Here is a 14542-nt window from a genome sequence, read left to right on the forward strand (position 1 = left end):
CATATATAAAGCACTGGCATAACACATCTAAAAATACATAGACTGAAAAAGGATTGCTGTCCCTGTCTTTTCCTCTAAAGTATTTTTTTCCCCATGGAAAACTAATGTACGTGTTTTTGAGGGAAACACTGGCCATGCTTTAGTCCACATCAAAACCCCCTATGTTTAAATGGCTTTAGGATTTCCTCATATATAAATTTTGTTCTGTGAATACATATAAACCTGCAACACCCAGACTTTGTCCTCTAGTTACGTAACAAACAAGAAATAAAAATAAATTTCGCAATGGCTTTTATATAATCAAAACCATATGAAAAAATGTACTCTCTTTTTACAGAATGAAAAGTAAGATACACCTTGATATATATTACAGGATAACATCTTGCAAGTTTTAAAGAAGATTTTCCTACATGACAATACTGTGCTCTGAAAAAATGGAACAGTAAGAAGAGGGCATTCCACAGCAAGTCATATTCTGGCATACAGCAGTAAAGACTTCACAGACATTATCCTGTAGTAAAATTTGCCCTCAGTGTTTCTTTTCTAGTTCAGTGGGAGCTCTGCTTGTAGATCAACTACAAAACATGTTCCTTAATCTCTGAGTAAATTGCAGTATTGTATTTGCATTTATTTACTCTTACATGTAAGGAGGGCTTTTCAGCATTAGTCAATAAACAAGACATACCAATAGTCAGAGCTGCAAGCAATAAAAATTAAATCTCACTATAAAAACATGGCAAGAGTTTCTACAGCAGTGCTATCTACAAAGTACCTACACTTAACTTGGCTTCTAAAATGTAGTCCAGCTTCCATGACACAAAAAAAGCTGAAAGACACCACCTAAAATTTCAGACACTACTATACATAAAATTCCAGAAGTTTTCTGGAAGTTAATCATGCAACACAAAAGCAGATTTAGGAACAGAAGCAGTTACCAAAGTGACTTTACCATTAAATACTTTCCCAAAGTGGTGGTTGCTTTTTTTTTTTTTCCTGAAACAACCTCTAAACCAGGTATGTTTATAAATTTAGACTTTCTGAAAAAGTATTTTTGACTGGTTTTAAGTGGCTCATATAAATACTACAATATTAAAACCAAGGACACAAACAGCAAGATAAATTTATGACAAAGGACACAGAGACTGTTATCAAACTTTGTCTGAAACTACAACAGAAAATTTTGTAAGAATCAGTTATAGATGTTGTGTTTTCAAGACAAGTTCATGAAATCACTGTTTTGAAATGAAATCAAGTTTGGCAAGGTACTGGAAAATAAGGTCTTCAGCACAAATCCTCAGAAGTTTGTTAGTGTCAATGCCCTTTCAGAGATGTAATCAAGTGTAGAATTTGGCTTTGCCTACTTATGGATCTACATCGTTCATTACTGGTCACTTGTTCTATTACCCGTTCCATTAGTTACTACCTTCCCTTATCAGTTGCCCTGTTCTCGCAGAAATAGAAATCAGACAAATAACTATCCTAATCACTCTCTATTGAATTATTAAGGACTTCAGAACTTTAAATTTACACTGTAATTTCCATAATGTCAGTTAGTTCCATCTCATTGAATTATGTTATATTTTTTTAATAATTAAACTGCCTTGTATACAGTTCTCTACATATTGACAGAAATGGGACAGAACAACCATCTCTAGTAATGCTGGATGTTTAGGTTACTCTACAGCACTGTCATGCTAAGTACTTCCCATGCAACAATGAAAGACGAAAAGATAAAGTCCAATCTGCATGAGGAAGAACACAACTGCCTGTGGAAAAACAGTAATTTTGTTATTTGCAGGCAGTTCAGACAAGCCAATAGATTCTAATCACTACTTCAAAATTTTGTTGAAATTGACCTGTAACAACTTCTGTTACAGTAAAAGTTGAACTAAAATGGAATTTTAAAAAATACACTCAGTTCTTTCACTACACTTCTTAGGCTGACAAGAAGACAAGTGAGGAACCTGACCATTACAAAAATACTTTTTTCTAAAAGAACTTATGTGGAAACACCACAATTTTAATACATTTTTGGCATCTGAATACTATACATGTAACAGCACTATGTATGAAATGTAAACTAAACATAACAGCATGTCCTTGCTCACATAAACAAGTATTAAGGTGGCCTTCAAGACTGATCTACATATTCTAGTTCTAATTATCTCAAAAAAAAATCTAGAACTTTAAACAAAAAGGATGTGAAAACTCAAAGGGGAGATCTCCTACTGATTTTGAACACTTTCCAGTTAAAAGCCAGGAAGAAAAGATATTCTAAGTTCATATCAACTAACTTTCAGCAACCCAACTCCTACCCACTTCTTAAAGACCAACAGTAGATTGATCTACTTATACTTTGGACCATTCTAAGCACAAGTTTGACAATTTCTTATTCACAATTCATGAAATACTGTTATTTACTTGACATTCTCTTCCTTAAAAAAGGGTGGCATCTGGCACGCTCTGTTACTTTTTACTATGTCCTACAGTGCATAAATGAGGCCAGTTCTGTACCAAAACTATGGACACTTTGAATTTATGTGATTGCCCTATTTAAATTAGCAACGAAGACAGTAGGAGCCAACTTTCCTTCGCCAGAAATGAGTCTGCTGAGAAGAACTGGAAAATCCTATGAATGGGATCTTGCTCTTTTCTATTCCTTTGTAATACTGAACTGGAGCATCAAATATTCCTGATCCTTAAAATCACATAAATAAAGCTGTTCGTCATCTTTTTAATTGTTACCAACTTTTCAGAAGGACTGATGGATAAAGTCACCATTTCACCTTCAGGATATGCATCATCAGTATGGTTATTGATAAAGCAAGCATTTTTCTGAGCAAGTATATTTCACATAATCATATACTCAACACTTTGCTTGAAGAGGCAATAATGCAAGTGCCAGCTTCAAAAATGCTGATCACATGCATTATTCTTTGTTGGAAGCAATGCCTGAGAGGAACCTAATATCATGAAATCATACAGTACCAACAGACTTATTCTGATGTTAATGTTATGACAGCTGAGTTTGCTGTTACGTTGTCAATAGCCTCATTGAATCCCCAATGTTGTGCCACAACAGTGTTTAATATGTTGACCTGGGCCTCTACAGCTTCTTTCCAATCAATTAAATCATTCTGTAGAAGAAGCCAAGTAGATTTCCTACAGAAAATGCAAGGAGTTAATATATTCAGTTTCAAGGGGAGATATAAGAGTTAGCCCTTAAAGACCTCATGGATTAACAGCTGTGATAGAGATCCCACACTCACAACATAATAAAGCTGCACAGATTCCTAAATTAGGCTTTAAGATTAAGTGGAAGGAATGACCAAGGCAGTACAGTGAACAGTAAAGATTATGTTATGAGGTCACGCAAAAAGAGTAACAGTCCTCTCTCTTCTGCATCTGCTTAGAAAAGTCAAGAGCGCTTCTCCTCATTCATCTTTCCAGAAGAAAACACAAAGAAATGTGGAATTCCACTATTTCAGACAACAACCACACACAATGATGTGTGAGTGTTGCTGCCAAGGGCAGTGCAGCTGCAGTCCACAGTGCCGGAATAATCCATAGCACCAGTGTCTGACAAGCCGGCTAACAGTACCGCACAGGAGGCCTGTCAAAGGCCAGTTCTCAGGTAGAGCTGGTAGGACATGCTTTAGATTTCTCAATAGAGAGAAAAAACAAAAGTTCATCTTCTGACTCCCAGAAACAAGGAACAAGACAGCCTGCAAGAATGAGTTTGAAGCTTGAATTATCCTTCCTGTCCATATGTTCTACGTGTATTAAGACACCACATTTGACTGTCTCAGGTGCATAGAGTGATGAACTTTTGCATTTGTGCTAAAATACAATTCCCACTCACATTTTTTCTAAGTTGAATTACCATATATGAGTATTTTTGCATGAGGCAGGAGCTCACAACTGTGGTTTGTAGGGCTCCCAATTTTTTTTCACTTATCAGACATCTATCACAGCACAGCACATTCAACACAGCCAGTTCTGATTCAGGCTACATATACTGAAGATAACTTTGAAATTCCATTAAAACTGAACAAAAATAACCAGCAAAAAACCAAAAAGTCAAGAGAAAAGAAAGAGGGTACAAACTGTAAAAGTTTAAGAAAATATGCTCAGGCTTTGAATTTTACATTCTGAGGTACAATTTGACACAAACAGTCCACTCAAAAGCTACTCTATTTGAAGCAAAAAAGCAAAGCAGCCCCCCCCCACCTCCACCCCGCAAACCAACACAAAAATCTATAGAACAGGCACAAAATGGGGAATTGTTAATATATGCTCAATTAAGCTTTTCTACCATTGTGGGGGAGGGGGGAGAGGAGGGGGTCAGGAGTTGTTTATTGGGGCTTTATTACAGCATTTGTTAGAACAACAACTTCTGACTTCAGCATTTTAAAATATTGGCCTCACTGTACCAAAAAAAAAAATATCGTTTGGACTTCCTGCTTTACTTTATTTCTATATGAATAAATGAATTTCTTGGAATATATATTCTCAGATGTGAATTTTGAAAATGTATTTAACAAACATGTATTATTGATGACAGCTCAAATTAGGCTTCCACAAGACTGCAGGAGTACCAACACAAGATTTGTAGCAGCAAAGAAAAAAGGAAAACTAATGGAGAGTGCTCTCTGATGCTAACACACTTACAGCCCATGACGATATGTGCATTTTGCTTTTTTAAAATGTCTGTTTATTTTGGTATATCTTTATCTATGCAAGCTTATAGCTAGAGGGGGGGTTTATTTTTATTTTTTTAATGTTCACCTTTAGCTGCAGTTTCTTCTCTAAGTTTTCAATCTTCCTTTCAGCTATTTTAAGCTTCCTTAGCTCCTCTGACTCTCTAAAAGAGCTCTTTGGGGACAGAGACCTTGAGCGTTTCACAGGTGGTTCCTGGAGAATAAAACAAGGACATGGTTGAACTAGTTGGAACACTGGATTATGAAAGACATGCAGAATTAAAGAAGAAGTAATTTTGAATACTAATAATGAATTATAAAAAAAAAAAAATCTGCATGGAATACCAGAGAAATAACAAGCAGAATTACCACAGCGCTACCACTAAAGGTTTCTCTGTGACTCGTTAATGAGAATATTCATTTACATTTACATTGTTTCTTTCAGAATAATGATGTCCCATTAGGGAAGACTAAAGGGTTATAGACTCAGAAATGCAAGAAACCTCATTACAAAGGAGGGGATAGAGGCTGGTCTAATTGCTCTATAAGGGTCCAAGGTTACACTTGATAGGACAACCAGAAACAAGAGGGAAAGGATTTTTTTCCCTTTGAAATAGTTTAACACACTGTGAAGTTGAAGGAACAATATGCTTGAGGAATATAAATACAACAGACAGTAGATCTTATACCATAATGACCATATGGTCATTAACTATAATGTGACTAACTAGAGACAAGAATATGTGTTTATATTATGTACAGCTTCATATAGCAATCTGGAGAAAGAATATGTAAAAGTAACACTTAAACTGGGCAGCTTTCTTGTTCATTCTATGTCATATGTCCTTATAGCAAAGGAAGAAAGGAAGAAAGGAGGAAAGGAGGAAAGGAGGAAGGAAAGGAGGAAGGAAAGGAGGAAGGAAAGGAGGAAGGAAAGGAGGAAGGAAAGGAGGAAGGAAAGGAGGAAGGAAAGGAGGAAGGAAAGGAGGAAGGAAAGGAGGAAGGAAAGGAGGAAGGAAAGGAGGAAGGAAAGGAGGAAGGAAAGGAGGAAGGAAAGGAGGAAGGAAAGGAGGAAGGAAAGGAGGAAGGAAAGGAGGAAGGAAAGGAGGAAGGAAAGGAGGAAGGAAAGGAGGAAGGAAAGGAGGAAGGAAAGACGGAAAGGAGGAAAGAAGGAAAGACAGACCTCATCAAATTAGACTTTGATTTTGTGAATAACTTTGGTTAAGGACACAGAAATACTAACACACACTTAATACCAATAAAATAAAATGCTATTACATAGATGAAGTAAAATAAAAGATTAATTGCGATTATTGTTGCATGTTGCCATTTTTACTGTAAAATTACTGATTTACAACAAAAGCAATGCATGATGAAGTCTTCTTGAGTACTATACATTCCCACACTTTTACTATTCCATTAAATTCATTTAATCTAAAAGAGAATATTAATTAGCAACTGGCTTTTTTTTTTTTTGATGATTACCTTCCAGGAATATAGGTTAGAAGACACTGTATACCACACTTTCACTTTAAACTGTATGGGTTCCAAAAAGAAGGAAAAAAAAAATCATGAAATATCAGAAAATAATAATATAACATATTTAACAATTTAAATATTGCCAAGGTGTTTTTCTCTTGGTTTTGGGTTCTTTTGCTTCTGAAATGTGTCTGAATGAGATTTAAAAAAACCCCCAAAAAACAAACCCAAAATGAACATCTGGAAAGAATTCTAGTACATTTAAAATATAACTGTCAAATGGATATATTTTGTATACTGCTGTCAGTCCCTTCATATAACAGAAGAAAATAGAAGAAAATTTCAAGGAAGATTTAAAACAGTATTTCAAAATTTATGGTTTTATATTGTCAGTAAAAATTGTACTGACTAGAAGTATATCTCTTTGAGATAGCAAGATTACTGATTTATATTTTTTCCTAATAATTCTGGCAGAGATATCTAAAAGTTTACTTCAGTTAATAGACGCTGATATTAATCAGTAGATTTGAACATTGCACAAAACCAAATTGATCTTTCATATGCTGAAGCAGAACATCCAAAGACCAACATATCAAAAAATATACTCAGTAAAACCAAGATCTTAAAACTCCTATCTTCTGTATTTCCTAATGAATGCACACCCATACTAATTCTTCCTAAAAATCCAGAATATATTATTTTTCCAGAAATGTTTCCTAGGTAAACTTTTTTGTGTATACAGATGACTTGGAAATTACATGATCTCTCTGAAATCAGGGATAAAAGGTCAAAGCACAGCATTTCTTGCCAAAGGAAAAGACAACAAAGGAAAACAAGTGGACAAACCAGTATCACATTGCTAAGAATAACACAACAGGTTTTATACTTATTTATTTATATTTACATTTAGCCACTTGGGATTGCACTGTGACTCTTTTTTCACAGGGCCAAGGTTTGGAAAACAACAGAGGAAAAACTGTAATTAATCACAGACATGGGAATAATTCCCTGTGAGAACAGCCAGGATTGGTGATATACATCAAGAAATATTCTATTGTTTGAATACGTTTTTACCTGTTTAGGTTATCAGACTAGAGGTCTGTGGAGAGAAGGAGCTGGGTCTGGGCTTTACTGCTGCACATAAGTAGTTTGAAGGCAATCTTTGCTAAGAAGGCAAACAGTTTAATTTTCCTACCAAGACAGAAAAGATTGTGTAGTAAAATACACTGTAATTTGATTGCCTGGGGCTGCTGCAAAACTCAATTTGGAAGATGGCATCTGTAATACCCTTCTCACAACTGCAAACTCTGCTGCTGCTGACAGGTTTAAGCATTTAATTTTTAAGTCAGTCCTCAAATTCTACAGTAAATCTAAATATACCCGTATTAAATATATTCACAAATTGCAACATTTAAAACATTTCCTAAATGTTTAGGAATGACAAAAAGTACAGTTTTATGAGGAAGGAATGTTATTCCAAGTCAGTAAAGGGTAACAACAGAAGATTTTTCATCAAATGATCCTAAAACTTGTTTACAAAAGAAATAAACAGACTTTGTAATATTAATAGACATGAAACTTTGTGATAGAAGATTTAATGTGAAGAAATAGCTCGTAAGTGTATGGGGGACACAGGCACAGGAAGCAGAAAAAGGAAAGATACTTCTAAACAACCTTCTGTTACCTGTCTGCACCATTAAAGACACTACAGTATATGTCTGGAAATAGCCATGCTCTTGAATTCAACAGGTCTTGTGTTTGATGGAGTCCCAAAAGAAGTCAACAACAACAACAAGGCAAACAAGGGAAGCCAAAATTCCTGCCGAAATGTGGAGGACTTTCCTGAACACACAGATCAGAACAATGTCTGCCAGGATATAGCACTACAGACAGTGGGCAGGAATCTTAATATGTTTTTATCAGCTGAAGAAACAGATATGTTGAAGGTGAACCAGAAGCTGACAAGATACAGGTGAGAGGAAAAATGGTGAATTCTTGATTCACCATGTTTCAACAGGAACATTACCAGTACTGCAAGTTAACTTATGGTTTTTAGTATCTTTGCATTACAGACTTAGAAGAATGCTATAGAATGTGTATCAATAAAAGGCAATCATAACTCCCATGTATAATCGTGGGAAAGCTTACCTATAAAAAAACAAGGGCTGTATTACTGAATCCGCCAGCAGATATATGGATGGCAGTTTAATCAGGTAACCAAAATCATACATAGATCACAAAGTTACAAAGCTTAAGCTCCAAAAAGAGCTGTAAGATAAGCAACTGAGTCTCAAGTGTTTGTACAAAGTGGCACTCAGGTGTACCACTTTCCACAGAGACTGGGCTATGTCAGTACACACTTAACCATAGCAAGAAAATGACACCAAACATGTACATTGAACAAAGCTTTTAACCACTATGTCACGTGTCTTGCAGAGTAAGTTGTTTCTATTCCTCTGTATGACAGTAGACAAGAGATCTGAATTTCTGCAATTCACAAAAAACACTAGGCTATAGATGTGTATATATCATTGAATTCTGCAGAACCAAACATAGGTGGAAGCATACACTCATGTGGCCACACATTCCAGTTTATTACACTACTGGCATGTTTATATTTTGTCCCAGGTCCTTGTTTTTAAAACCTTTTCAATTACTACTTCTTCCAAAACCTGGCGCTTTTTAGAGCTGAAAGTAATCAAAGCAGTGTCACTCTATTCAGAAGTGATTCCATGTTTATTCTTCATATCCTGGAAATGCACGTAAGGATGGATGAAGGGTTAACAAGACAGAGTCTTTGTGAAACCAAAAGTATCACCGTTGTAAAACAAGAATTGTATATCCAACATATTCTTCCTGTGAAATTATGCATTAATAACTTCTGTCATAAAAGACTGAACAACAAGGTAATCGGAAGATATATCACTGCAAGGGAAAATCAGTACAGACAGCAGTACTACTTATTCTACTTCGTATGTATATATTGTGATCCTGGAGCTGGAATGTTCCTACAATTTTCCTTACTGTCTTGCCTAAATACAAAAGATTTGTAGCCTGTCAGATTAGTTCCCAAAAGTTTTATTAGACACTGCATGCACATGTGAAAAAGTGCACATATCAAAACCCCTGAGTACTGAAACAGCATGATTAGGATCTACATATCAAAACAGGAGAAGATAGTCTACAGTAGCCTTTAAAAGGTTCATATTTACTTTTACTCAAGGGAGTGTAATCGCTTTATTCCTGAAACAGTGAGCAGTCCATGACAAACACAGTACTCTCATTTACATTACTCTGAGCAAACAAGAAGTAACATTGTGGTGGGGACAACCTTGGCAATGGGTCAAACACCCACCCAACTGCTCGCTCGCTCACTCTCCTTCCTCACAGGACAGGGAGAGAAAATAGAATGAAAAAGCTCATGGGTTGAGATGAAGAAATGGAGATTGCTTACCATTTGCCATCATGCGCAGACTCAACTTGGGGAAAATTGATTTAAGCTATTGCCACTTAAAACAGATTTGGGTAGTAAGAAATAAAGAAAATATTAAATCAACACCTTCTATCCCACCCTGCTTCCCAGGCTCAACTTCACTCCTGACTCCTCTACCTCCCACTGAGCAGCACAGTGGAAGGGGGAATGGGGGGTTACAGTCAGTCCAGAACAGCTCCTCTCTGTCACTCTTTTCTCCTCATTCTTTTCCCATGCCCTACATGGGCATTTCCACAGGCTGGAGTCCTTCAGGACAAACCTGCTCCAGAGTGGATCTTCCATGGGCCACAGTTCCTGTCAGCAGAACCTGTTCCAGCATGGACTCCTCTTCACATGCTGTGGCTTCCATGAGGGAATATCCATCTGCTCTGGTGTGGGCTCCTCCACAAGCTACAGTGTGGGTATCTGTCCCATGATGGTCCTCTCCAAGGGCAGGGAAATACCAGCTCTGACACTTGGAGCATCTTCTCCCTCTTCTCCTTCACTGACCTTGGTGTTCTCAGGACAGCTTCTCACCTTATATTCTTCACTCTACACTGTCTGCACAGTATTTTGTCCTTTCTCCACATCTTCACAGAGGCACCACAACATGCTTCTAAACAAATATTCTAAAATACGTCTTTTTCCTAAAATAGCATACAGTGCAGGATACTGAGAAAGAACAAGCCACACAATCTCTTAAGGGAAATGTTATGGATACCAAATGTGGGGAAACCAGGAGATTCCTAAGGAAGCAGGACATAATGGTCCTTATACCACACAGAAGTATGTTCTGTTTGCTTCCTTGCTACAGAAATGTCTTCCAAGTTTCTCACATTCTGTACAATTGTAATAATAAGAACAAAAAAATCTAGATGAGGAAGAGACTGAACACACTGAGAAACATCATGACTTTGGCTAATTTAATAAATCAATTTAAGCCATAGAATCACTTATGGATCTATTTAATTAGCTATAGTTTATAGCTGTTACTGTTACCTGGTATCTAAATTTAATAGCAAGCCATCATGAGGCAGTCCAGCAGTATACAGAGTAATAAAAAGTCTGAAGTATAAACTCCAAAAGGACATTGTTGTCATTCTTCATATTGAAAAAAAAAAGTCATCCTTCAAAAATAAAGGATTTTTAACAAAAGGTATGTTTCACTTATAAAATCATCATAATAGCCATTTATATTTCTCTCATTTTCCTTCCAGGGAAAGATGGTCATTCTGATAAACACAACAAAACACCCCAAAAAATACTCATTTTAATGAACCTAGAATAATTTATCCTTCAAATACTTCATTTAATTAAGAATCCCTTATTCAGTATTTAATAAGGCAAAACCTTCTACTCCCAACAGCTATTTTAACAAGTCTTTGGCAGATAACACAAGAACCATTCAAGTAAGCTTCCAGAATTATAAGCAGCATCAACAGATATTAAAATTATTATCTGGACCCTTGAGCAAAAATGTTTGGCTTTACCAGCTTGACTTAGAGACAAACACACAAGACAATAAAAATATCCCACCTCATGCTTTCTTCCTGTCCGTCTACTGCCACTTTCCAGAGTATCTGTAGTGTACAAATTATGCTCTGCTAGGTTAAAACTTCTTTTTTTCAATTTTTCCTGTAAAAGCTTGATTTCAGATTTTTGCATTGTAATAAGACACTCTAGGTCACTTAAAGAAGGTTGCTGAAATACCTAGAAAATGACAGTACACATGTATTAGTAACAAAAAATCAGAAGCATAAGAAACCATTTAGATGAAACTGCCTAGAGAAACACATTACCAAGTTTCACAGGAATGCGTGAGAGCTGGAAATAATTCTGCTTTTGTAAATGACTCATGAATACATAATCAAAACCAGACTTCAAAGTGTTAACTAAATATCTTCCCACCATCACCACCGTATTTTCCCAATCCATATATACAGTCTTAACAATGGTTGGTTTAAACAGATAGCTCTTCCACAGCAACTTAGTCTACTATGGTAATTTGTATCTCACAAGGTGTAAAAATTTCTTGACAAAATAGTTTACTTCCTAGACCTGTTTCTGGTGAAATTTCAAGTTAGTAAGTATCACTGGCCTATCAAAAATGGGGGAAAAAAACCCTTAACTGCATATTCTGTCAATAAGGTTATGCTTAAAAAGTGCCCCAGTAAAGTACCTCTTTAATGCAAATCTGCAACACATATCCACTATGTCCATAAACTCAGAGACCACAAATGTTGTGGTCAAATCGAAGACTTAAGAGAAAAAAAATGACTAATTCTAAATCACAGTGTTACTCAACTCAAGACAAATATGTCATTTCACGAAGCCATTGAATCCCAGGACCCTTCCCAGCTATCAATCCGTTCATAGCAATTCCTTGGAACAATACAACACTGCTGCACGCTCCTCACCTTGGCCCTGTTACAAAACCTGTTCAGACCAAAACACGTGTTCATTGGTACCAGCTATCTCTAATTCACAGCCCCCATGTCCAGCAGTGTATTCACATGTGTACACATGACCAAAAGTGAATAAATGACTCCTTGTCAGCTGAATTTTCATTAACCGCCTGCGATCACACCCCACTGCATTACAACCACAAGGCAACACAACCTTAGCTTAGAATAAGCAACAGCAATATGCCTGTTGTGGCAGTCTATGGCAATCACAAAGTGAAATGCTTTAGCTCAAACCTCCTCCACAGTGCTTTAAGGCTGGGGATAGACATTCACCTTGCAACAGCTGTGCCAGACAGAGATAATATAACTCCCAGATGGTCAATGCATCCAGGCAGCTGGAGGTTAGCACCCCAACACTATTGCTGAAAGAAGGGATGGCACAAACCCTCTCCCTAATAGATTGCATAAATAAAAGGGCAGATCAGTTTAAAAAGTCAATGCAAGTGGCTTGAGCTGACCCAGCTGACCTTGCGCTGCACTGATTAGGGCAAACTCATGAAACCTGTATTGCCAGTGGTGCTCTGACATCAATGACAAGCAGCTAGGGAACAGGAAAGTCTTCAATCCACAACGCTTGATTCAGAGAACAACTTTCTGAAGACTAAAAGGTTTATTTTACTTCCCCAGTTAGCCAAGTTCTGACAACCTGACTTGTTTGCAACTGTTTGAGGATATTTTTAAGCCAAATACTCATTTCAATAGAGAAGAAAGAATTTGGTGCAATTATCACTTGCTCCTACTATCTCAATTACCAGTATGTCCCAAGTAAAACAAATCAGGTATACTGACAAAAATCAGAAAAGACAGTGTAAAAAATGTTAAACAAACAAACAAAAAGTCTCCAAATTCGCACCAATCAAGAAAGGAGATGGTCCAAAGTTGATTAAAACCAAGCAAGCAAACATCCCAGTTCATTTCCCGTTTGACAGAAACAGATTAATGGGCATAGCCATTTTGTTTATTTCTACGCAGAATATGAAGCTTTTCGTAAACTATACTATAAATACACAATTTCTATAAATAAATCCGAAATTAGAAATACCAAGCATTTATTTCAGAAAAAGCGCAACTCTTCATACAGCAAACAAGTAGAGGAAAATTGTCAGAGAGTAAAAGTTGCCAATGCTTTTGCTTTTTCTTAAATAATTTCTGTTGCTCATTGTGCAAATTTAGGCCATATGTAGTTGCAATCAGATGTCATTTCTACAAATCATCAGCAAAAAGCCAGTTATTAACTGAAAGAAAGCTCTACACGGGGGTGGGGGGTGGGGTGCGGAAAGGAACACCGAAAAATAAGGAGCAGACAAGCCATGCACTGAAAAGAATATTTAAAAGAAACCTGAGGGGGGTTTTATTCATTTGACCAAAACCTTAGCGCTATATAGAAAGGAAAAAAAAATCCAACAAAACACAGGAGATGTAAATAGTGCCAGTAGATATGGGAAATGTAGTTATACTTAAGTTTGGGTTTTTTTTACCTGAACTTTATTCTTTCTTATTAAGAGAGAAATACACCTACCAACTTCTCCCACTTTATTGATTTCTCTAGCTGTTATGTAAAGAAAGAAAAAAAAAAAAAAAAGACTTCTACATGTAAACGTAGGCTGTGCTATTACATTAGTAACCAAAAAGGAATCAACAGCTTCAATCTGTTCTAATAATTTTAATTCGTATTACTTCTACTTTAAAAAAAGTCTACAACTCTTATATGTTCACAGAATCATTTAGATTGGAAAAGAACTTTAAGTCCAACTGTTGTTGCTGACTTTTAAACCATGAGAATTACACATATTTAGCTAAAGATTAACTTCTTACTGTATCATCACTTTTTAATTTCTTCTTTCAAAAATATAATGCAGTGTTTTGACATGTAAATTTAAGAGTCACAAAATACATAAATCCTTACTCCTCTATGTCAATGAAGTTCTGCTACCAACTTTAATAGGACCAATACATGAAAAGTGTTCATTATTCTGGGTTTCTTTTCCCCCTACTCTTTTTCTTCTCCTAAAGGAGATCTCTAGAAATTACCATGCTGCAATACTTATTTTGAATTAAAATACTGTAAAGGCAGAACTTCTAATAAAAATTTTACAGTAGTCTTTCTGCACATGAATATACACACTTATTTCTTGGAAAACTTAACCCAACAAAACCAGTCTTAGGTGTTAACTTACACCACCAAAATACCTGTTTTTACCCTCAAAATATTCAGCAGATCATTGTTGCCAGTACACTGTTGCCAAATTATATAGCAAGGTCTGTACCTTGCTATATAATTTGGCTATACAATATCCTCAAAACCTGCTCAATTTTCTTAAGTATGCGTATGAATTTTCTTCACTTTCAGGTATCCTAAGAATCCAGATGTAACCTGAAAAGATCCACAGCTTCTGTCTCAGAACTATCATTGTAGATCTTTGGCC

At 36.2% G+C, this 14542-nt stretch overlaps 1 protein-coding gene across 4 annotated transcripts in view; it reads right to left on the reverse strand.

Moving 5' to 3' along the window:
- Positions 1–14542, reverse strand: part of CNTLN (centlein) — a 197768-nt gene that overhangs the window by 95408 nt on the left and 87818 nt on the right. For all 4 annotated transcript variants that reach the window (XM_055790983.1, XM_055790985.1, XM_055790982.1 and 1 more), the window contains 2 exons: positions 11188–11361; positions 4789–4914 (listed from right to left, as the gene is read on the reverse strand). In XM_055790983.1, coding sequence (XP_055646958.1) covers positions 4789–4914; positions 11188–11361 — 300 coding nt within the window. The remainder of the gene's footprint in view (positions 1–4788; positions 4915–11187; positions 11362–14542) is intronic.

Source organism: Falco peregrinus, chromosome Z, assembly GCF_023634155.1.
Source record: "Falco peregrinus isolate bFalPer1 chromosome Z, bFalPer1.pri, whole genome shotgun sequence".
NCBI classification, from domain to species: Eukaryota; Metazoa; Chordata; class Aves; order Falconiformes; family Falconidae; genus Falco; species Falco peregrinus.